Genomic DNA, 24800 nt, shown 5'->3' with positions numbered 1-24800 from the left:
CTCTCTCCACATGGTCCACGACTCCACATAATGCAATGTATAGTAGCTTACCACACAACCCTATTGTGGTGGTGTCCAAACACCCCACCCCAGTCTAGATAGTCAACAAATCAATCCCCTTGCTTGCTATTACCCAAATTACTCCATAAGCCGTAAGTGCAAAAGCTAACATGGCTGAAATTATGAGCTAAAGTAACCTCACGATGCTTGCAGGTGTGGCTGTATATCAACTTTTAGACACAAACTAAAAATTTTATGTGCTGTAAGACGATATTTGGCTTCAATGAATCAGGATAAAAGATCCATAACTTGTATGACAAAACAAAAACAGTCTTATTCATAAATTTTTTATTTTAAAAAAAATGCTTTCTTTTAATTCCCCTACTTTGACAATCACACTTTTAGATCTTGATTCAAGTAGTCAAGGTGGATGATCAGTTGCACCTAATTTAGTATTATTATGAGTATGAAATTATTTCAACCTGAATGAACATAGCAATGAAACAAATATAGTATGTGCCATATTGTACTGGCACAAAATAACGTTTGGGTAGCCTAAGACATTACCATTATTGAAAGAAATTTTCTTCAACATCCATAACATTTGAATCATATGCTTGAGTTGACTCAACTACAACCATGAAAATTTTGTAATTTAAACGAGAAACTTTGAGACAGTCACTTATTTAAAAAAGAAGAAGAAGAAGATACTTCGACAAATGACAACAATAGTTAAGAGACAGTAGAAATTTACATTGAAGATACTGGAGTGGAAAACAAATTATCTAACCTTAGATAAATAAACTGAAGATTGTGCTTTTGGCTTTTAGTTCCCAATTTTCCATTTGCATTTATGCAAGAGGGAGGATTTAACAAAGTTCTGCACCAGCAGCTTAGCCACACACAACCTCTTACACTGCGCATCTAATACTAGCAGACTTGTTCAGAGATAATCTCAAAGCAATTGCAGCCAGCCAACTCTTGATTCAAGGAAGTAATATAAAACTTATATAATGATGAAATATCTCCAATACTCAGTACCCAAACTGATTTTTGTCAGTTGAATTTCCAAAGTCATCTTCAAGCACATATAGAAGCTTCCTGTAAGTATACCCATCCACAATGTCTTTTTCTTGAAGCTCCTTCAACAATCTTATGGCCTCTCCAACCTTTCCTTGTCTGCAGATCTCATCCAAGACAGTCCTGCAAGTAATAAAGTCAGCTGACCTCCGCTTTTCAATCATCTCCCACAGGTACCTCACTGCTTCATCAACCTCTCCACCTAGAGCCAATGCATTCACAAGCGAGTTGTACGATTTATTACTAGGAATAAAGCCATTTTGCTTCATCTCATCACACAACTGCTTGGCATTGTTTGTTCGGCCTTGTGCACACAACCCATGGATCAAATAATCATACGAAAACGAGTTGGGCAAACACTTATACACCACATCCATCTGATGAAATACCCTTAGAGCATCATTAACATGAAGAGAAAGTACATAACCCTTTATCATAGAGTTCAAAGTAAAAATATCAGGTTGAATCCCATCATTGACCATCTGTCTAAACAAGCATCTAATAGTCTCCATATACATGTGGTTTATATAAGAATTATTTCCCCGACTCAAAAACGCTGCAAAAAGAAGATTATAGGTTCTAATTGAAGGCCTACAATCCAAATTTCTGCTATTTCTCATGTGATTAAAAATATTGACAGCTCGAGTCAGCCTCCGGGCCTCTGTGAAAAAGTATATAATGGTATTGTAAAGAGCCTCTGAACCAACACATTGAACAGCAAGCACTTGGTTTACAACATCATCCATTTCTTCATACATTCTTGCTGCACCAAGCTTCTTTATTGTAACATGATAAGTGCAAACATCATGTCTAAATCTATGTTGCTGCGACGCCCAATTGAATAACTCCAAACACACTATAGGATCCTCTATAAAGGTTATAACATTGCAAAGCTCTTCAGCAGTGAATCTCGGCAGAAGTTGGGACACTGCACGTCGAAATTGGGCTTCATCAAGTGTGGGTTTAGAATTCAATTTTGATCTCCTACTCTCTCTCCTTCGAAAAGATCTCGACGGAGCTTTAGTAGAGTATAAAGAATACAATGAAAGGCACAAAATTTGCTTTGAAGGTAGTTGGGGACATGGGCTAACTTGGGTCTGATTCAAAAAGCACTGATGCTTCAAAGTGATGAGACTAATGGGAATTGCATACGCAGAGAAGTTTCTTGAGTTTGCAAAAAAATGGTGAAATGGGTTTGTGGGGCATATCGGATTGGTCGAATTTCTGGTTGAGAAAATAAATTTCAAGCAATTTCTACGTGCAGAACACATACTATCAAAACTGGAAATAGTACATGAGTTATTGCACAAAATTTCAATTTAATACAGTGCGAAAATCCATATTACAGAGATGATCAGAGAAAGGAAACAACTGCGAATTGAAGAAATAAAATACCTAATCAATGGCGGTGGCAGCGATACTTGGAATGTAAATACAAATGAGAACTGGAACTGTAAAAGTTGAGCTGAAACCGAAACGGAGAGAGAGAAGGGAGGTGGTGGTTTGTGTGGTTTGCTCAGCTCGTTGAGATGGTTCGGAACGGAAGGGGGTGCAGTGACTGGTGTTTTGGCGGCGGTGGTGCTACAGTGTGCACGTGTAGTCGCGTGACTGGTGTTATGCCGTTAATTATTTGGAAATGGAGGTCTATTTGATAATTTTCTTGATGGGTCTATCTGATAATGTTTTTCTGAAGAGTAAGTTGACAATATCATTTAAAATGAGTATTATTTAACTTGGTGTGAAATAAAATGATTTTTTACTATGTTTTTATAAAAAAACAACTCTATTTCAATTCTCAGGCCAAAGCTTAGTTTAATAAGGATAGTTTTTCTTTAACTTTTTTTTATTTAATACTATCAGACATAAAAAATCACTAAAAAACTATCTATACCTAAAATTTTCTATTCAAATAAATGGACTCCATCGTTAACAATGCTGCTGTAGGCCAAATTTTCACTCCAGATTCTCTAACTTGTCGTAGCAGCAGTAATGCAATCACTATAAGCACATTAGCATACATGGCAAACAACTAACCTCTCAGTACTCATGTACCAAAAAAAAAAAAAAACCTTTTAGTACTTCATCAAAGTACAAAGGAACTCTAAAACTTCATAAAAAATCTATTTTAGAGTCTATTTGGATTGAGGGGGAAGGGAGCAGAAGTAGAGTAGAATAGAGTACTCTACTCCTCCTCCTTCTCCCTCAATCCAAACGGACCATTAATCTAAACACGTATGCAGACTTTAACTACAGAGAGGGGCGGAGCTAGGAATTTTGATTTGGAGGCCGAGGTTAAATTATCTCGTAGTGAGTCACAGTTCAAGAAAAACTCAAAATGCTACATGTATGTTTTTGTGCATTGGTTTAATCTATGTAATTCTTATTAGCACTTAACAAGACTAAATGACCAATTAAGTATCTTAAGTTCATTTTCCCATCTAAGTTTCTCTTAGTCCTTTTAACAAACCATAAGTTCAAATCATTCAAGAAATTAAATATAAATATAACAACTATATCTATAAGAAGATATAAAATTTTTAGAAAATAAAAATAACAAAATCCTTATAAGTCAATATGAAATTATATATAAAGATACAAGATGACTTTTAAATTTGGCTGTTTGAGTAGAATAGAAGCCAAAAATGAAATTTTGAATAAAGCTTATCGATTGGTTTATAAAAAAATAAAAAAAAAGGAGAAGAATACTCTAGAACTTCTTAAGATCTTAAAGTCATTTTTTTTAGTTCTAAATAAACTCATCACTCTTTTTTTAGATAAAAGTATAAATTTTATGCAAAGAAAAGAAAAAATACAAAGCCAAAAGAATGGCCATAGCAAAATAGAGCAGGAAAAACAACAATAGGTATATTTAGTAACAGAGAGCAACATTTACTAGCAAATAACAATAGATATAGACAACAATATCAGCTTACAACATAGAGCAATATAATAACAATAAAGAGCAATATACCAAATCAAGAAAAATATATTGAAGCTTGGGAATTGAAAAAATAAAACTTCTAATTAAGATAATAGTTTGACATGTGAAAGAGTTTCAATAGTAAAGACTAATAATAAATGAGGGGAAAAAAAAAGAAGATGAAAAACAAGTTTGAAAGGAACACTAAACGTGGACAAATGGGGGCGGGGGGGGGGGGGGTGGAATAATTTTTCATGTGGGGTCAATTCTTAGAAAAATTGTTTAAGTATACAATTTTACCTACTCTAAAAATTTTAAAAAAACTTTTTTTTGGGGTGGGGGGAAGCCATGGCCCCCCTAGTCACTAACGTTGCTCTGCCCCTGACTACAGAGATGCAATGTTTTTTCTTCACAAAATACCCTTGTTTTTCCCTCACAAAATACCAACATGGTATTTCTTTTTTCTTTTCTTTTTTTGAGGGAAACATGGTATTTCTTTGTCTCTAATATAGGGTCCGTTTGGATACAGCTTATTGCTGAAAATTGAAAACTGAAAACTGAAAACACTGTACCAAAATAATTTTTAAATGTGTGAATAGTACTGTGGGTCCCATTTTTAATTTAAAAAAATCTGAAAAGTGAAGTTTGTGGGTCCCGTGAACAGTACACGGGACCCACAGAGCTGCTGAAAAGTCTACAAATGCGGCTACTGTTCATGCACAGTAGCATGAACAGTAACCGCTGTCCCCCTAAATCGTGCATCAGCAGGAAAAAAAAAAAAAAAAAAAAAAAAAAAACGCAGAAATTTTTCATCAAAACGCAAACGCCAAGTTATCCAAACACACGCTATATGTATCTTTATAACAATTCTCATTTTGATGGTAATTGAGTTTGGTACTAAGGCCAATAGATCAGTTGATAGGCGCTACCATTGTATTTCTTCTCTTATACAATAAAATAACAAAAATAATGAGGGAAAGAAAGAAGTTAAAAAAAAAAAAAAAAATTAGTATATGCGTGTGTTTGGATAACTTGGCGTTTGCGTTTTGATGAAAAATTTCTGCGTTTTTTTTTTTTTTTTTTTTTTCTGCTGATGCACGATTCAGGGGGATAGCGGTTACTGTTCATGCTACTGTGCATGAACAGTAGCCGCATTTGTTGACTTTTCAGCACCTCTGTGGGTCCCGTGTACTGTTCACGGAACCCACAAACTTCACTTTTCAGATTTTTTTAAATTAAAAATGGGACCCACAGTACTATTCATACATTTAAAAATTATTTTGGTACAGTGTTTTCAGTTTTCAGTTTTCAATTTTCAGCAATAAGCTGTATCCAAACGGACCCATAGTGAGCTTCTTTCTACCTTTTTGTGGGCTTTTTGCCCTTTGGTGGTCATTTTGCTGTCCTTTGTGGCAGTTTTCACCACCTCCTTCGTGAGTCTTGAGTCGATCTTATGTGGTTGTGTATTTTTCGATGGTTGGCAATTAGGCAGACCTCAAATGCTTCTTCCTATTGGCTATTGCGAGGTAGTCTCAATCTCCTAGATTTTTTTTCTTAGTAGTTCTGGAGTGGTGGCTTTGAGGTAGATTTGGGGAGGATAAGGGCTGTTTGTTTTCTAAGTCTGTATTGATGTCTCTCCTCATTTTTTTTTTGGTGAACAAATTGGTTAGTAAATTTATCTATGAAGGTGTAGAATTCTCCCAGCTTATGCTGCATTATATATTTTTGTTTTTGTTTTTAGTAATAAATTTTTTTTTTGCCATTCTCTCGCAATAATGCAAAGTGTCACTGCAACCAAAAAAAAAAGAAGAAGAAGAGAAAAGGCCCAGCTGGAACATGCCCATTCTAGTAACAACAAGAACCGCATTTGTCAAAAAAGGCCCATTTTGATTAGCCACCAACACCATTATTGTGGCCCAATCCAACACGAACTGTCGGCCTTTTTTTTATTTTTTTGGAACGGAAGTGATATGGAATTAAACCATAACAAAGAGTCATTCAGAAACTGCCTGCAAAGCAGGACAGAAAACACAAGTTACATCAAATCAGCTAAAATAAAAGAAGTTACACAAGGAGGCGTGACTCCAATCCAAAGGTGCTGAGTTCCGAATCTTCTAGCAAATTGAGCAAGCTCATGAGCCACGGAGTTAAAGTTCCTACTTAAGTGCTTGAAAAGGCAGGTCTCAAAAGATTCACTAACTTGAAGAATACCCTGCACAATGTGCCCATAGCTGCTACCCGAGGCCTTATCATGGACTACTTGGATGGCATTCAATGAATCTGATTCAATTATAACCCGAGATAGCTGGAGCTCCTGAGCCAAAAGAACACCATGCTCCAGCGCCATCACTTCCGTAAGTTCAGCAGTAAAGCAAGCTTGAAGAGGCTTCCGTAAGTTCACTGTCGGCCTTTTTATACCATAATTTATTAGGTTTTGCAATTTCCAAAACTTCAGCCCCAAGTCTTCATCTCCATCCCCAACTCAAACTCCAGTGCCACCATTCCATTGGGTTAGTCAATTTTTAACACAAGGGCATTTATATAAAACCATCCCTGGTGACAAAAATCCAAAACGAAGCCCTAACTCTAAACTTGTGACTTCCTTCCCTCTCGTCCTATATATATAATCCCCACGCAAAGCCTTAGTACGCGCGCGCGCACACACACAACCCATACTCCTCTCTTCACTATTGTATGGCTCTCTCTCTTTCTAGCTCTTCTCGTTATTTTGCGGCCAGCAGAGGTGAACGATCTATCTATATGTTTGATTCTGTTCATCTCTTAGTTGATTTTTGTTGTGCTCTTGCTTTTCATTGCTAAACCTATATATCTATTATGTATCTGATTCTTGTGTTTCTTAATCGCTTATTTGATTGGTACGATCACACAGACGAGCTTTTATTTTTGGTTTTAAGATTTGGAAATATCAATGCTCATCAAGATTTTCTTTTCGGATACGTATAAGATCAAACAGACGTTTTGCTCTGTTTCTATACGTGTGAGGAAATCTCAAAATATTTTTGTTTTTGACTTGGCGTTTGTAGTCCAACGGTTAGGATAATTGCCTTCCAAGCAATAGACCCGGGTCGACTACCGGTGAACGCATTATTCAATGATTTTTCTTATTAAAAAAGAAGAAGTTTTGTATCAAATATATTTGCGGTTTGTTCATGACAGAAGGTTTATATAGGAAGTGGTGAGTTTTGCAGTCAAAACTTGTTTGATTTTGTTTTTATTTATCGGTTACATTTGATTTATAATAGTGGTTCAACCATATCTTTGATGGGTTATTTTTTCTAGAATTGTTTGATTTGGTTTAAACCGATTACGATGAATTGTAACCAAACCTATAAATACAAAGAGTCTTACTCGTCTAATGAGGTGATGTTTATATGGCTGCCAATAGATTTGTTGTTTGTCTATAGCCATATTTATTATATAGCTGTCAATTAAATTTTTTGTATGTAACAATGGAATTTATTCATATTTTATGTTGCTGCAAAATATTTTATGTTATTGTTGGCATATTGGCATACGGATAAGGCAACTTCATTTTTTTGTACTCTATTCTTGTTGTATGGAGGACTTAATATTGATGCTTTGTTTGTACAAAATTGATTGAAGATAGTTTTGCATTTTTGCAGTTTTCTTCTAAGAGTTTATAATGGGTAAGGAAAAGGTTCACATCAACATTGTGGTCATTGACCATGTCGACTCTGGAAAGTCGACGACCACTGGGCACTTGATCTACAAGCTTGGAGGTATTGACAAGCGTGTTATTGAGAGGTTCGAGAAGGAGGCTGCTGAGATGAACAAGAGGTCGTTCAAGTATGCCTAGGCGTTGGACAAGCTCAAGGCTGAGCGCGAGCGTGGTATTACCATTGATATTGTCTTGTGGAAGTTCGAGACCACCAAATACTACTGCACAGTCATTGATGCTCCTGGACATCGTGATTTATTAAGAACATGATTATTGGTACCTCATAGGCTGACTGCGCCGTTCTCGTCATTGACTCCACCACTAGAGGTTTTGAAGCTAGTATTTCTAAGGATGGTCAGCAACCTTCTAGACGAAATTGATGCAATGACCCGCAGCGTCTTATGGGGAGACACACCGACATGTAGAAATCGATGCAATGATCCACAGCTTCTTATGGGGATGCACACCAACATGTAGGAGGATACACCGGTTGGAACAAGTAACCCTAGCTAAGTCTTAGAGGGGACTTGGAATTAGACAAATGAGAAACACTAATTTGGCCTTTCTCATGAAGCTAGTGTGGAGAATTTATGCACGACCCGTTTTATCAGTAATATAATTATCCATGTTTATGAAAAAAAAAAGTGCAAAAGAAAAATGTGCTAAAGAAGATATGGAGCTGGGAAGCACGGGTGCGGCGTTTGGGCCGCCGCACCCGTGTCCGACGCGGCCCGATGTGGGGACGTGCAGGCGACGCCGCTGCCTGCGTGTCCGTGCTACATCGGGCATCAAAAAAATAATTTTTTCGGCGCGATTCGCACCGATTCGGGCCGACGCGCACGAAATAGGGCCGATTCGATCCATATCGGGCGCAAACCGATATTGGCAAAATCAGCTGATACTGGTGAAATCGGCCGATACAGGCCGAAATTCAAAAAAAAAAAAAAAAAAAACTAAAGGTGCTTAACCGTTTAACTTGGCCGAAAAAAAAAGTGTGCAAACGCACCGTTTGGAAAAAAACCAAGACCCAGCCCTCTCCCTCTTCATTTTTCTTGCGCCTCTCTCCCATTCTCTGCCTTCACTCTTCAACTAGGCTCTCTCCCATTTTCTGTATTCTAGTTATTATTTACTATTACTCTTAAATTTGGCATATATTTATATAATGTGAAAAAAGTATATTTAGCAATATATTAAAAATATAAATAAAAATATTTTTAATCGCCGCACCCCGCCGTACCTGCACCCTACTTTTTCAAAAATTGCCGAGTCCTGCACTCGCACCTGAATCCCGAAACGCACCCGTACTTCATAGATATGGAGCTAACTAGTGTGAGACGAAGAAATCACGGTAGCATTGAGAAACTCCTCCCTAAAGCGCACCTCTTGTAGCTTGCACTTAAACTCTGCATCCTTGAACAATTTCCACAGCTCCACTAGGTTTGCAACAACACCTTCGTGAAGCAACTCTAAATAGATTCCTTCTCCATCTATACGATCTGCAAAGCTTTGCAATATGATCTCTACGTTGCCAGCAGCAGGTGGGGTATCATTGACGCCTTGTGAAGCCAAAGGGTCAACATCATTAGCTTGAGGTTGAGGTTGATGGGTATCAAGTGTTTTCTTCTTCTTCTTAGAAGCATCAATATTGACATCTTGTGACTTAGAAGCATTACTTGTTTGGAGTTTTGACATGGGTAATAGTCACGGCAACATGGTTCTTCTTCTTGGGGGATTGAAATGAGTTGAAAAGACGTATTTTTAGCCTCTTAGCTGGCTCTGCCATTTGAGTTAAGTAAATACGGATTCTTTGATACTTGATTGTGAAGAGTTGTTTTTAGCAGTAAAATGTGTACATTATTTACACTACTTCCTTCCCTGTACATAAATAAAGACTTGTGTTTTTTCTTTTTTGCAGTCTTTTCTTGAAGGACAAACACTGTAATAGCCTATGACCAATCAAATATAAAGATTCCAAAAGACAATTGAAATCACTGACCAGATTAAATCTTCATTGTCAGTTACTCTCTCTCTCTTCCTCCTCTCTCTCTCTTCTCGTCTAATGACTTTCTTCCCTTAAATTGAGAAAGTATAACATGTTTCCGTAATACCAGTTCAGCCTCAGATTTGGTGTTTCTTACCTAATAAATAATCGACATCTGTCTAAAAAAAGCCACATCAGTTTACTCCACAAACCCAAATAAAAGGACGAAATGGGCAATTAGCCATAATTGCTCAAGAATATAGTTAGTAGGCACTATTTCAGAAGTATATATAATACTAACATCTTGACTCTTAGAGAGTCGATTTTGAGCCTATAAATCGACTCTTAGATACTCGATTTCCATGTTCTGATCAGATCTGATGTGGCGATTTTTCACGTGGCGGCCACCTGGAAATCGAGTGCCTAAGAGTCGATTTATATATCGACTCTTAAATACTCAATTTACATGTGACGTGTACAACACGTGGAAGCTACCTGAAGTGAGTTGCTCCACCTGGAAACCGAGTCTTTGAGACTCGATTTCTAATAGGGGTTTTTCAAAATTAAGCCAAGTCTAGCCTCTCACCCTCTGTCACTCACCCTCTCACTCTTGCAGACCTCTTGCAGCGGCTCTCTCCACTCTTTGTCACTCACCCTCTCACTCTCCCTCTCGCGCCTCTCTCACAACCTCTCCACCCTCTCACGCTCGCGCCTCTCTCACTCGCCCCTTGAGCTGTCACTCACTCACTCAGTCTCCACTCTCCACTCTTACTCAGTTCTCAGGTATGTTTTTCTTAATGTGTGATTTTTTCATGTGGGTTTGTGGTTTTTGTTCGAAAATTATGATTGAACTGATTGTTTCGTATGGTACTCTATTTTATCTGTACAACTTAAAGGATCATTAGGACTTAAAGTAGTCTTCCAAATTGAATCATTAGGACTAAAAAACTTTAACAAAAGGATCACCAAAATAAAGATAAGGCAGTGATATAGTTGATTGGACCTTGACCAAGTTTGAAGAATGCTCACGTTAAAGTCTAAACCTAGAATTTACCTTAACTGTGGGATCTGTTTGCAGATTGAAAACCATATGCCAATAAAACTCATGTGACATTGGGAAAGCATCCTAGTGTATAGATAAAGTGAGCCAATGATAGATTGTTCATTGTCTAATTAATAAAACTTTAAAATTTGTGCTCAAGTTGGGACTTGATTTTTTTTTAAAATAATTATCAGCGAGCTTTTGGCCCCAAGAAAACTTGGCACTTATGTTTAGTGGTCTTTATTTTTAACTTTTTCCCTTGCCACTCATCTATCAACATCCTCATTTGAGGTCTGGTAATTTCATGGACAAATATTCTTTTAATCACCTGTGGCTGGCCTTACAGTATATGCAACTTTATTCTCTATACGATGAAAAGCACGAAAAGAAGTTCTGACATGTCCACCTTGAGTTGGCTTGGAGACCTTTAATGAATGGTCCTGTCCTGTTAGATGTTATGTTTATTTTAAGTATTTAAACTCACCTTGAGTTGTTGATCTTAAAATCACGTGGGTGAGGTTATGTAGCGACTGGAGAATTTCTTGACACAAGAAATCTTATAGGCAGGACCTCACAAAATTGTGGATATTCATTTCCAATTTTCCAATATGTTGCCTATGATAGAGTGATTTATTGTAAGCTTGCCAATTGTTTCCTCATATATGTTGCCTATGTTGCCAATTTTTTCGTTAAGCAATAACGACTATACTAACTGCATTGGCAATAACGACTAGGTTGATGACAGGGTGGGTGAATGACTATCTTTTCCCTAAGTAGAATCCTAGGTTTTTAACACAACTTATAAGGAAAAAGTTCTCAAAAGGAACACTATCACCACTAGCTTGCAATATCGTCTCAATAGAAAGAAATACAGCAAAAAGCCTTATGGTTTTGGAAACTGTTGGGGGATAAACATTGCTCCTTGCAAATGTTCTCAAGGTCTCGTCAGAAGTTGAGCCTCCTAAGGAAATTGTAGAAATGTCTCTCAATTTTTCTTTAAAAAAAAATTGCATTGGCAGGCAGTATCAAATACCATATATGAAAAGCACTTTGAGACTTGGTGCTATAAGTGCTCCCAATTGATTTTTTAAATATAGCATATGGGACAAAGAGAAAAACATTGAGATGGCAATGCTAGAAGATTCTATCCCCTAGAGATTAGGAAATTGCAAAATAAGAAGTATGATAATGAGAATGTGTTCTACTTTCTACTGTAGAATCCAACTGTCACAAATGGAACTTGCTTATGCATTAGATACAGTATTAGGATTCCAAACAGCCAAAAGTTTACATTAACTTGTGTGGTTCCTTCAAAGAATGAACCTATAGACAAATAAATATGCTGGGGAGGGCAGGGAGGTTAGAAGAAGCAGAGAAGATGGCATTAGAAATACCTGCTGAGATTCTTAATGTTATGATTTGGAGGACGCTTTTGGGTGCTTGTAGCTTTCATGGTAATGCTGAGATGGGTGAGAGGGTAACCATGAAGATATTGGAGATGGAGAGGGCATATGGAGGCGATTATGTACTCATGTCCAACATCTTTGCAGGTTTTGGAAGTTCGGAGATGCTGAGAGGTTAAGAAAAATGATGGATGAGAGGAATGTCTTAAAAGTTGCAGGCCACAGTTTGGTTTAACTGAAGGAAAAAATGGGTGATAATGGTTTGTACAGATTCTGCCTGTAGCTCTAAAAGCTGGGGGCAGTACAGAAGAAATCACATGTGAGGAATTTTCAGAAGATGTACTAAATGTTTATAGTGTCCCAGATTAGCATTACACAGAGACCTAAAAGATATATCAGGTCGGTACCTTTTCTCATAAGCCTGAAGCACAAGACACAAGTATTTAGTAAATTTTTTTTCAAGATGTCAGAGACGAAGAAGAAAGATCATTTGGTGTAAAAACTATTTAATTCTTACTTATCAAAAACCAAAAGGATGATTGCAGAAAGAGCTCTTGAAGTTTATGCCAATTTGTTTAACACCTTGAACCCTTTTGTGTGTATCTGTTGATAGTTAAACTGCATGGCTTTCCCCTCCCTATTGTAATATATTTGTGTCTCTCATGGCTAATTGAGTGACTTTTTGTGGTCATGTTGCCCCTATGTTTTATGCAGGATGCTTATGTCTCTTATAATGTAATGACTTATGGGGAAAGCTGATTTTGTGTGTACTGTTGTGCAGTTTTAGGCTACTATTAATGCGAAAATAGATTAGAAAATAAAAAATCAGAAAAAACAATTACATGTGGTGTGCATGACTCTGTTTTGTGTTGATTTTCCTGTTGGCAGGTCTATGGGCATAGAGTGCCACTATTTGAAACTATTGGAAATTCTTTTAGAATCAGAGAGGGAGAGAGCTTAGGATCCTTTGCTTAAAATTAGCCAAAATTTTACCCTATGTTTGGATGGAGGGAGAGGAAATATAATTGTTTTTAGACACACTATGAATTACATTTTTAAACTTTTAGCACTACTTCAAAAGTATATTAAATAAAAGGCAGAAATAAACTTGACTCTATAATTTGGAACAACTGATAAGGCAGTCACTTTAGTCCTTCCGTCCATTACTGTGAAACTTCCTAAAATGACATTGCTTCACATGTTACGCATTAAAAATAATAATTATAGAGATTATTTTATTAACTTAAACCAAACAAATGACAACTTTTAATCTTAGTGGACTAAAATGACAATTGATTAATGTTAATAAACTAATTGAAAATTGATCAAAGTTATAGATCGTAAAGTGTATTTTAGCCTAAATAAAATCTCTATTTAGATAATCTAGTCGGATTGTAAGTTGGACATAACATGAGCCTTGGATGTAAGATTAACATGTCATGGTAGCCAAACATTGAGTGGTGCAAGCCTCAGGCTTCTTGAAATTCAAGGTAATACATCAAGGTTGTGCATTTGAATTTTTTCTTGGCTCCCAAAACCTTGCACAGTCCTGAGTTTAAGGTTGTGCCTCTTAATCATCTATGTAATCAATAATAGATATCTATCTAGTAAAACTAAGAGGTGTGAGCCTCATAGTGGAATAGATTAACTTTAAGGTTGTGCCTCTTCCAGCTTCCTTAGCCTTGGCTCCCAAACCTTACACAGATACAAACACACACATGCACACTCACAAAAGTGGTGCGTGAGACTCCTTAAGACTTAACACTTACTCAATCATAATGGAATTGATTAACTTTGATATGATTTCTATCCCAACATGAAGGAGGTTTTTCTTTTTTAAAATTAAAGCAATGTGTCATTTCACAGTCACCTTCATGATAGTTTGTAATATTGTATCAATTCTATAACAATTAAGGATAGTGGAATACATTTCTCAAACATAATATATACCATAAAACTTTAAGAATTTTTTTTTCCTTTCTTCATGTGTAACACATAACTAATCAAGAAAATTTACCGATCAAAAAAGAAAACACTAATCAAGACAATTTAATTAAAAAAAAACTAAAATTTGTAAATAAATGATGTGCAATGTTAAGGCTCCATTACAAATACATATAAATTGTCACTGAAACAGGATATGTTCACTGAAAAAACTACATAAAATGGTAGAGAAAACATAGGATATCCAAATGACGGAAACTAAATGGAGTAAACTTAATTTAATTTACAAAAGAATTCATTAGAAATATGCTTAATTTAGATCATTTGGGAAAGATCATGAAAGTGAAAAACTGGTCTTTATGTAGTAATAATCACAAAATAGTTAATGAGATCATATTGTGTTCATTCTTTTATTTTGAGATATCTGACAAAAAAGTTGAGATTTTGCTTTCTCAATGATCTTAAATCACTAAGATTAAGAGCAATTAAATCCTTCACAGATTTGTGCACTATTTTTCTATTTGGCTTGCATCACATGCTACTGGATCCTACTTACAATTATTCTAGTGTCCATGAGGAAAAAAATAGAAGATTGTTTTTCTTTTTGTTTTCAATGTCTATTACGTGCTAATTGCTTATCATTCTTGTGCAATATGGCTACTGCAAATACTGGACAGATTGACCATGCACAGCCTGGCCCCATTGACCAGTCGGTGTTGACGTTGCAGGCCAACCATCGGTTAGAAGCTATTTGGAATGGGCAGGTAAAGCACAACACTAAATATTTAACGAATGTACACGCATTTGATTCATACAATGTACACGCACTTGCTGTCATATATTAATCCATGGTTTTGTTTTGTGTAGGATCCAGGGTCCCTTAAATGCCGTGTCTGTACTGAAGAGTTCTCCGATCGAGAGCCAATGGTGGACGATCGAGTCGTTGACATCATTAAGATACTTGGTTTGGAGGGACTCCTCAAGACCCCGGGTAGAGAGATTGACCACGGCCTGATAACGGCCTTAGTGGAGCGATGGCGGCAGGAGACTCACACCTTCCATATGCCACATGGTGAGGTCACCATCACATTGCAAGATGTGGAGGTTCTTCTCGGGCTTCCTGTTGACGGCGAGGTCATTACAAGGAGCACGCAGAAAGAATGGGAGAATGTGTGTGACGAATTTCTTGGCTCCCGACCTGTAAATAATCAGAGAAAGGAACTTTATGGCCAGAGGATTCTCATCCAACGGCTTTTGGAAGCTGTTGCCAATCCATTGCCGCCTAATGCCACAGAGGATCAGTTGCATAAGTACGCACGATGCTACATCCTAGCACTACTAGGGGACACAATCTTCATGGACAAATCCGGCGATAGGGTGCATCTAATGTGGGTGCAGCAGTTGGAAGACCTTCGCAACCCACGAAGGTATAGCTGGGGAAGTGCTTGCCTTGCATGGTTGTACCGAGAGTTATGTAGGGCAAGTGATAAGAAAGCTAATCAGATTGGTGGGTGTTTGCTGTTGGTCCAGTATTGGGCATGGGCCAGGTTCCCATATTTGTGCCCGACAGTTGAACATGGCCCGCCAGTGGGTGCTTATGGTCCTCCAGTTCGTGGTCCACTGTCCCTGAAGTAAGTCTCTACCTCATACACGTCATGTAACTTCAATTTATTTATTTTAAAAGCTTCTAGGAATTATTTAAGTCTTTATTAAACAATTTTAAACAGAGGTTATACACTATAATTTTGTGTCAAATTCCTAAATTATATGATTCGGTTAATATGATCCCTTGTTCTGGATTGTAGGTGGTTGTGGGTCCCAAACAAGAAAAACAGGCCCGCCCACATCTTCCTGGACAGGTATCGTGAGCAAATAGCTTCAATGTTGCCAGGCCAGGTATGAAAATGCCTTATTTAACATGTTTAGGAACAAGATATAGGTTTGGTGAACTTTGACATATAAACATTGTTGCCTAATGTGTTGCGTACTTGTTTTTTAGCTGTTGTAGGTGGTGTGGCAGCCGTATGAAGCTGAATTTGAGGACCTTCCGCCGTCGTGAGTTGCAGGGAGGGCCGTGTGGACAGCAACGGTGCCACTTGTATGTTTCCACCTAGTAGATAAACATACACCGGATTGTGTCGTTCGTCAATTCGGGATGATCCAAGAAATTCCCCATAATGTTGACACCGATACAGTGCTTCATGCCATTGATTTGAGGGGGAAGGTTGGTGTTGATTGGATGCGGAAACATGCTGCGCATATTACAGAGAGGGGTAATCGCCTTCAACAGTGTTGTGAAGCAATGCTTGGTGATATGCCTCCACAACACGAGTACTTCGATTGGTACAAAAGGGTAACTCGAAGGTTCATCAATGTCCTCGATGCTAGATTGATTATAATTGTAACTTTTCCATCTGTTGAATTTTTAATTAGCATTTTGTCTACTCTATGTGCTAGCTACATCTTTAATAGAAAAGATAATTTAAATTTAGTCAAAGGTAACATTTGGTCTCCCTATAACTTGCAATTATTACTAGTAGAACCAATTCAAAACCAACGTTTATTTTATTATCGATTGCCATTGTTCAATTGGTATTGCATTACTAATATACCTGGTTTTTTCATGTCAGATTGAAGGATACGCCCGTTTGTTGAGGCGTCACCCAGTGGGCACGAAGGACCACAAGGACATTACTGATGTGCTAAAGGAAGTGCAGGAGATTGGCCATGTACAACCTCCTATCCCTGAGGCCCGGAATGAGGAGGCAGCTACTCCTGCGACAGCGCCTACTCAAAGCCCAAGCACGAGCAGAGCTCTTGTCGGACGTGGGTCTCGTTCGCCTGTTGCTACCCCGAGAGTTGTCCCTACCCCCGATCCCCACCCATCCACCCCAAATCCATCCCCTCACCCATCCCACATCCATCCCTTAGCCCCATCATCCCCTCACCCATCCCACATTCATCCCCTAGCCCCACCACCATCCCTTCACCCACTCCACATCCATGTCTTGGGTCTGACATCCGTCCACCCACCCCACAGTCATTTCTTGAGCTGTCACCCATTCCATCCTTTGACCTGGGTCTTGATCCAACCCCTCCTGACATGCACACGCAGCCACCCTCCCACAGTACATCCACTGGCCCTTCTTCAGGCATTGACCCACCCCATGTTCACGCTGAGCAGCCTGTCGGGTTACCTGCAAAGGTAGCAGGTCGGCCGAAACGCATAGCAAAGGCACCTCCTTGTGGGACAGGGGGGCACAAACATGGACACAATGCTGGGCCCGAGGCATTTGACAAAGGACATGCAAGACCTCCTCCTCATTATACGCGACGGCGTAAGGTTCAAAAAAGGTAATTAGATAGAAGAGAGACAAAGATTTCTATGTTTACATTTGCAATTGGTTTTCACTTATCAAACAAGAAAAAAAAACATTTTTATTTGATTTTCTTGTTAGCATCAATTGTCAAATCTACTTGACATTCAGTGGCAGTGATATGAGCCTCATGTCTTAAACAGGCAAGAATAGCGCTCGAACGGAGGAGATTTCTTAATACTGCAGAAACAGCAGTACAACAAGAAGCTATGTGGTCAAATTTGGCTCACGAAATGACCGTAGAGATGCGTGGTCTTTGTGCTAAAGAGGTATTATGCAAACTCATCAACATTCATGGGATGGGCTATTGGTTAGGCATTTTACAGCTGTTACTTTTGAAATTATTATTACCTAAATAACAAAAAACCTTGGCTCCAGCTCTTTTACTGCCATTCTAGCTGGATCAGACGATGAAACAAATGAAACTTGATTACTTTGTTCCCTTTCAATCCTTTTGATACCTTGCTTCTCCTGCAAACTTCAAAGCTAGACTAAAGAATATCATAAGGAAGTTATTGTTAATGATCTCTGATACTGCCTATTAATATCACACACACAAAAAGGATATATGGACTGAAGATGGAAACATACCGTATAAGCCATGTGGTGTGAGAGATACATCATTATTGTTTGGTTAAAATTGAAAATCCCTTTATCAATGAAGTGGAGCCTTATCCTTAAGAATGACTAATTCAAAATTCAATGTTGATATTTGATTTTGTTTCAAGAGTTTTTTGGGTGGGTCTATCACTTTGTATTTCTACCCTTTATTAATATTTAGGAACCCTTTCTCTACCACTTCTATGTTATCTGATGCCAGGGTTTACAAGTTTTTTTTTCCAGGAGGACTCTGATGGAAGTACAGATTCCCATGAAGAAGCCGGTGGGCAACCTTGCCACCAATGCCGGAGGAATGATAGAGATAAAGTTACTTGGTGCCTTAAATGTGATAGGAGAGGATATTGTGATAGCTGTATCTCCACATGGTTAGTATTTTATCACTTTAGATGTGAGATGGTATTTTTGTTTTAATTTTTACAACTTAGTCATTATGCTTCTCTTATGACCTGATTTTCATGCTTCACTACCTTAGGTACTTAGATATTCCATTGGAAGAAATTCAGAGAAGTTGCCCTGCATGCCGGGGTACTTGTAGTTGCAAAGTGTGCTTGCGTTCAGATAATTCAAAAAAGGTATTTCATATATGGGTTGGAGAGGCCACCATTTCTTTACATGATTAAGTTTCATTAATATTGTGAAGTATGCTTACCAAGTTTCACTGGGCATGGTTCTTTGATCTCTATTATTATAATTTTTTTTGAGTTTCAGGTTAGAATACGTGAAATACCTGTTCTAGACAAGTTGAAATATCTTCACTGCTTATTATCTTCGGTGCTTCCGGTAGTTAAGCAAATCCATCATGAGCAGGCTTCTGAAGTAGAACTACAAAAAAAGTTGAATGGTAAGATGTCGTTTGTTCATGCTCCCAGTGACATTTAAAATACTCTCTCTCTCTCTCTTTATATTTTAATTTTTTGGGTATGTACCAGAGACCTGATTTTATCAGTAAACTGCCCTTACTTGAGTATATCCACTCCAAGTGGGGTCTTCTAAATGTTGCTGCAAAATTGCCTCATTATTCCTTGCAGAATGATGTAGGACCTAAAATTTTTATTTCTTATGGGACCTATGAAGAACTTGGTAGAGGCGATCCAGTGACCAATCTTCATTTCAATATGCGTGACATGGTAAGTTATTATTCTTCCCCTTTCTCATTGACCTATTCTTGATGATGTTAACTTTTTAGATATACTTTTTTTGTACCAAACTGTTGCATTTGATTGGCAGTTTGTGTTTGAAAATTTTTGTAAGCTGTATTTTCTGTATACTCCCCCCCCCCCTAAAAATATTAAGCATATCAAATTAGAAAAAACGCTAAAATATTTCTTTGCACAATTGTTAATCATGTATGCATCTCAAGTTTTAACCTCTAATTTCATGGTTCTCAAATTGTATATAATAATACTGTATTATACATCCAGTATTATAAACAAGCACTTAATAACCATAGAACCTGATTGTTATTCTTATTTAATTTAGGTTGCTTCAACTGTTATAAATATGTCATAATATAATCTACATTGCTGTATGGGTTGAAAACCCTTAATCTGTTTGTTGCTGGAGTCTTAACATCATGAGCTTTTATCTTATTTTTATCACCCATTCTGTCATCTGATGTAAACCAACAAAGTGATGAGTCAAATCGAATTGACATCATTGAACTATGGTCAGGTATACCTATTGGTGCATACTTGTAATGTGAATCTACAAGGCCAGCAGAGTGTAAAGATTGAAAAGATACAAAAATCCTTTGAGGATTCTGAGATGAAAGAATCACTGGAGGATCCACAAGCAGATTTGGATGAGGAAGGGTCCCCTGATATATTGCTTGGTAGTCAAAGTGTGCAGAATGAATGTGGTGCAAAAGTGGATGAAAATGAAAATGAGTCAATGGTGGATCAGGGGATTGAAACTGCTGATGTTAAAGAGAATAATGTCAATTGTGAAACATCAAACAGAGAGGGTGAAAATGTCCCTGAAAGGAGTGATCCTGGAGTTCTATGGGATGTTTTTCGCCGGCAGGATGTCCCAAAGGTGACTGATTATTTAAGAATTCACTGGAAAGAATTTGGGAAGCCTGATGGAGTATCAAATGATTTAGTAAGTTTTTATCTTATAATCTTAGTAAATGTAGTTTTTTTTTAATTGAATATACCGTAATTGGCTTGCTTAATGTGTGCTCCTAACAACTTTTGGGTTTTCAGGTGAAAAGGCATCTTTATGAAGAAACGGTATTCCTGAATGGGCATCATAAAAGAAAGCTAAAGGAAGAATTTGGTAAGGATAAGTAACAACTGATTTTCCTAATTATTGATCAAGCTTTGGAGACAGAATACTTCTTTTGACCTAAGATGTATGTTTGAGATGTGTAGAACTTTTCAACATGACTATTTACTGGATTATTTGGGGGAATTTTTCCTGCTATTAACTGTATTTCTCTGAGGAATTTTCCTTGAAAAGAAAAAAAGTTAAATGTAATACTGGTTTTATGTTTGTCTAATATTCTGATATATTTCACGTCATTTCCAACTAAGCATGTTGGTTGTTTTTGAAATGTATATGGCACAGACAAAGTTATGGAAAAGCTAACCACTAAGAATGAGTTTTGTTCAAACCTATCAAAAAAGAAAAAAGAAAAAGAAAGAGTTTTGTTCAAACCAAATTCGACAAAAGGAAGAAGCCTGTGGTTTGAAAAATTTGCAGTAACACCAATCTTGCATTTAAAACTAAGCTGGCGTTTTTTTTTTTTTTTTTGGGATTCTTGCTAAAATCTTTTCTCTATGTAACAGCTGCCCTTTCATCCAATTTGTCTGCTGATGTTGAATCATAAGTACTTTCTAGGGAGTTTAATGAAATTCGTGTATCCTTTCACTAAAAACTTATAAAAATAAATAAACTAGGAGAACGCTAATTTTTCATTTAAAACCAAGCTGGCTTTTTTTTTTTGGATTCTTTCTAGAATCTTTTCCCTCTATAACAGCTCCCCTTTCATGCAATTTGTGTGTTGATGTTGAATCATAAGTACTTTCTATGGCATTTCTGAATGCTTGTTTAAAATCTAAAGAGCTTTCCTCTTCCTCAGGAGTTGAGCCATGGTCATTTGAACAGCATTTGGGGCAAGCTGTATTTGTCCCTGCAGGATGCCCTTTCCAAGTGAGAAATCTCCAGGTAAGTTCACCATGGTTGATTACCTTCATGCTAGTATAACTCTAATTTTTTTAGCGAATCCAATATTACATGTTTTTACTTAAATTATTGAGTTTGAATGAAATAATGTTTCTCTTGACTCGTGATTGGAATATTGCTTTAAAAGTCTTGATGAGAGATTGAAGGGTCTATATGTTATATTCGTTAGAGTGTATCTGGACTATTGGAGTAATTTAGACATTGTCTTATTAGAAGCTTAGACTGTTGTCTTTCGGAAGGGTTATTTCTTTCTTGTTTCTTTAATGGAAGGATGTTATTTTGGTTATCTGCAAGACAGGCACTGCTGGTCATGTTGCTTAAGATGTTAGTTGCTTTAAAACTTTCTTTGTGTCTTTCATGAGGATATATATCTTTCCTCTTGAAGAATTTTGGCTTCATCTTCGTTCTTATTCGCAAGCATTGCAGTTAGGAAGGTTATGGGAATTTGATCTTTTCATAATCTTGAGTGAGTCCTGGCTACAACATTAAATCGTGGGCCAAATGGGGAGCTTTAAAACCCCACTTTCAACGTTCATTATAAATTAAAAAACTCATTATTATTATAGTCGCTAAAATATATAGTTCTGTGCACCTGTATATTTATGTCTATATACATGTGTGCGTGCGTAAACCATTTCAAATATATATGTTTTTTATAATTTTCTCAGTAGTTGCAGTAGATGGTTTCCAATAAGTTCTTTATCAGTATTTGCTTGCTAATGAAGGAGTGAAATTTTTAATGAAGTTTGGACTGCCCAATTATTGAAAGTTAAGAGGAAATTAACTTTTGCCACAAAAGCTGTGTCTTCAATTCATAATTTATATCACATGCTTCCGTGCAATGTGCTTCATGATGTAGTACGGCCCTGGGTGGAAAGCTGAAGCAGACTCCCTGTTTGTTCTTTATGAAACAACTTAAATTAGTAGAAACTATTTTGATAGATGGTTGAATTAGTAGAAAATTAGACACTGAATTTAGATGTGTTGAAAATTTTAGAAAGTTATTCCAGATTCTTTGTGAAATTGGGTTTGTAGCACTAGATTGATGTTTGCTTTCCTTTTAAAATTCTCAGTCCAATGTTCAGTTGGGGCTTGATTTCTTATCTCCTGAAAGTCTGGGGGAGGCTGTAAGATTGGCTGAAGAAATCCGCTGTCTCCCTAACAACCATGAAGCAAATCTGCAGGTGTTGGAGGTCAAACAAAGGAAATTTTTCCTAGAAGTATTCATTTCCTTCCTTTTCCTTCTGTCATTCTTTATTTTTGGCAAAACTTAGATACAATACCTTATATTTAGTACATTAGGTTTCCCAATTAAATTCAAACACCTGGATTTATTGACACAAGCAGTGTTGTCATTTCCAAGGACAATTAAATTCAATATACATTTTTGTGTTTGAATTTAATTGAAGAACATAATGTAATGCACAAAAGGTATTGTAACTTTAAGTTTTACCCCTTTAGTTTATTGCTTGAAATTGTTTAATTCCTTCCTTCCGCTCTCCCCTCTATTTTGTCAAAAAATTCTTGTTCTCTTTATTTTGGCGAGTTCTCATTTTCATATTGGTTTCTGACACAGGTTGGAAAGATATCACTTTACGCAGCAAGTTCAACTATTAAAGAAGTCCAGAAATTGGTTCTTGATCCAAAGTAAGCAAATTAAGTCTTAATTCTGTTGTAGTACTTGTTGCTTGCCTCCCCACCCCCACTTCTCTTTCTCTCTCCAACATTCTTGTCTCTTCCATAGAAAAGAACAAAAATAGAAATTAACGCCTGACTAATGCCATTGTTGCCCAATGGCATTAAGCTGCATCCCTGCAAGGGTCTGCAATTAAGCCTAGTATTGTGTTTTTTACATAACGAGGAGTGGTTGGAGCCAAGACTATGGGGTAGTCTGAGGTTTTCCTAAATACTACTATTTGTGTTAATATTTGATTTCTCCTTTGCAGACTTGGCGCAGAGCTTGGATTTGAAGATCCTAACTTGACTGCAATGGTTTCTGAGAACATGGAGAAGATGATTAAGAGAAGACAGATAACTTGTGCTTGAATGTGTACAGTAATTGTAATTTAGGTATAGGAAATCTAATGTTTAAAGAGCAAATATCAATTATATATGTATTATATGTAATTTTTACCCATCCCTACAACCTAAGCTGGTCTGATTTTAGACATTGGTGCTGCATTTAATGAGAACCATTATAGTTTAGAAGAAAATGAAAGCAAAATATATTATTGAATTAGTTTTGTAGTAGTCACAAGTCTGAAGTCCAAACTGTGTTTCTTAATAAGATTACTTTTATCTCCAATACACCATCTTCTCAGTCACAGTCATGGTCCTCATACCATCTCCCAACCCACCTTGAAAAGAGGAAAGTACTGGGAAAAATAGTCATGGAAAGGTACAGGCAACGAGGACAGGTTGCAAGAAGTTTAAAAACATCCCTGTTATGGAAAAATTGCATGAAGAAACTGTAGTGTTCTCCTATCCTCCTCATTATCAGAAGGTGAGACTAAATGAATGAGCAATTGTTTGGAAGTCTGATTTCACCTCTGGCCAAGCTGATTCTGGTGCCTGAGCATTCAAAGTAAATAGTCTACCATTTTATATTGCAGCTGCAGGATTTTGGTTCTTCACAATATATTGACTGGCTTTCAGTTAAAAGCTATTATTGGAAGCTGTTAGTGGAGATAGTTTTCATGACATAATGGACCAGCAATGGTTATTTTTTTTATTAATACTTGTAGTGTTGAGAAATAGTGTTTTTTTTTGTTCTTCTTGAATTTTAAAGTTCATAGAGACTCGATTACTTTCCCTTTTTGGCTGTTCAAAAGTCTTAGTGAGCTGCTTCAAGCCGTTTTCTGTTGTCACATTACGTAATTTTTTCTTCTTCCTTTCTTTTGGCACTTAAACTGTACCAGCCTTGTGATTTTATCATGAATATGAACGCAAATATTTGAATAATAGAGCATGATTCGTTGAGATGAGTGGCATTTGAATGCTATTTTTATGTTTAGTACCTGTTTTTTAATGGTTACAATGTACCATCTAGCAAAGCCTTCTTGTTTTATATTTTAATCTACTCTTGACTTGAAGTTTTCTACTGTGGCCTGAGGCCATGAGAGATGCCTAGGAGCAGCCCCCAAGTTGGTGCTTATTTCATGGTAGGTTTGAACGTATCAAATATTGCGGACTTGTTTACCAGCATTCTCGAGTGGGAATGGGACTTACTGAGGAGTGATGTTATGTTTATTTTATTTATTTTTGTTTGGTGAAGAGGAAATTAAATTAAATACAATTAAGTAGTACAAGGTTTAGGGCAACACTTCAAGCGTCAGCTAATAACCGGTACAAAATGAAGGAGGATGGAATACATAAAAAGAGCTATTACTAGGTGAAAATCCTTTCCAGGCAAAGATCCTCGCATTGACTCATTTCATGAAAGGCTTGTAACTAGAGATCAAAGCATTACAAGAGTGGGTTTCAAAATTTGGTTTATAATTTTTAAACTAAAACAATGTAATTCCAGAAGTCTCAAATTACCCATTG

At 37.0% G+C, this 24800-nt stretch overlaps 2 protein-coding genes and 1 pseudogene across 2 annotated transcripts; 2 read left to right on the top strand and 1 right to left on the bottom strand.

The window, feature by feature from the left end:
* Positions 1–714: 714 nt before the first annotated feature.
* Positions 715–2748, bottom strand: LOC142606881 (pentatricopeptide repeat-containing protein At2g27800, mitochondrial-like). Its single transcript, XM_075778246.1, has one exon. The coding sequence runs from the start codon at positions 2349–2351 to the stop codon at positions 1035–1037; it is 1317 nt and encodes a 438-aa protein (XP_075634361.1). The 5' UTR covers positions 2352–2748; the 3' UTR covers positions 715–1034.
* A 3860-nt stretch (positions 2749–6608) lies between these two features.
* Positions 6609–24800, top strand: part of LOC142607321 (elongation factor 1-alpha-like) — a 45296-nt pseudogene continuing 27104 nt past the window's right edge.
* On the top strand, positions 16226–23490 carry LOC142607553 (E3 ubiquitin-protein ligase JMJ24-like). Its single transcript, XM_075779088.1, has 14 exons — positions 16226–16423; positions 16701–16928; positions 17111–17413; positions 17591–17762; positions 18229–18433; positions 18541–18640; positions 18777–18923; positions 18998–19195; positions 19740–20168; positions 20273–20345; positions 21151–21236; positions 22328–22447; positions 22831–22901; positions 23201–23490. Exons 1-14 carry the CDS (start codon positions 16226–16228, stop codon positions 23298–23300), a joined length of 2430 nt encoding a protein of 809 aa, XP_075635203.1. The 3' UTR covers positions 23301–23490.

The sequence above is a fragment of the Castanea sativa genome, chromosome 8 (genome assembly GCF_040712315.1).
Source record: "Castanea sativa cultivar Marrone di Chiusa Pesio chromosome 8, ASM4071231v1".
Lineage (NCBI taxonomy): Eukaryota > Viridiplantae > Streptophyta > Magnoliopsida > Fagales > Fagaceae > Castanea > Castanea sativa.
Note: the sequence above shows the minus strand (reverse complement) of the source record. Positions and strands in the feature narration are given on the sequence as shown.

What these genes read in the sequence shown, in the direction of transcription:
- LOC142606881 (XM_075778246.1), bottom strand. Translation starts at nt 2,351, where the DNA reads ATGTGTTCTGCACGTAGAAATTGCTTGAAATTTATTTTCTCAACCAGA.
- LOC142607553 (XM_075779088.1), top strand. Translation starts at nt 16,226, where the DNA reads ATGATCCAAGAAATTCCCCATAATGTTGACACCGATACAGTGCTTCAT. An exon ending in TGGGATGGGCTATTGGTTAG is followed by an intron (nt 17,763 to 18,228) that starts GCATTTTACAGC and finishes ATTAATATTTAG; the next exon opens with GAACCCTTTCTCTACCACTT. An exon ending in GATAGCTGTATCTCCACATG is followed by an intron (nt 18,434 to 18,540) that starts GTTAGTATTTTA and finishes TCACTACCTTAG; the next exon opens with GTACTTAGATATTCCATTGG.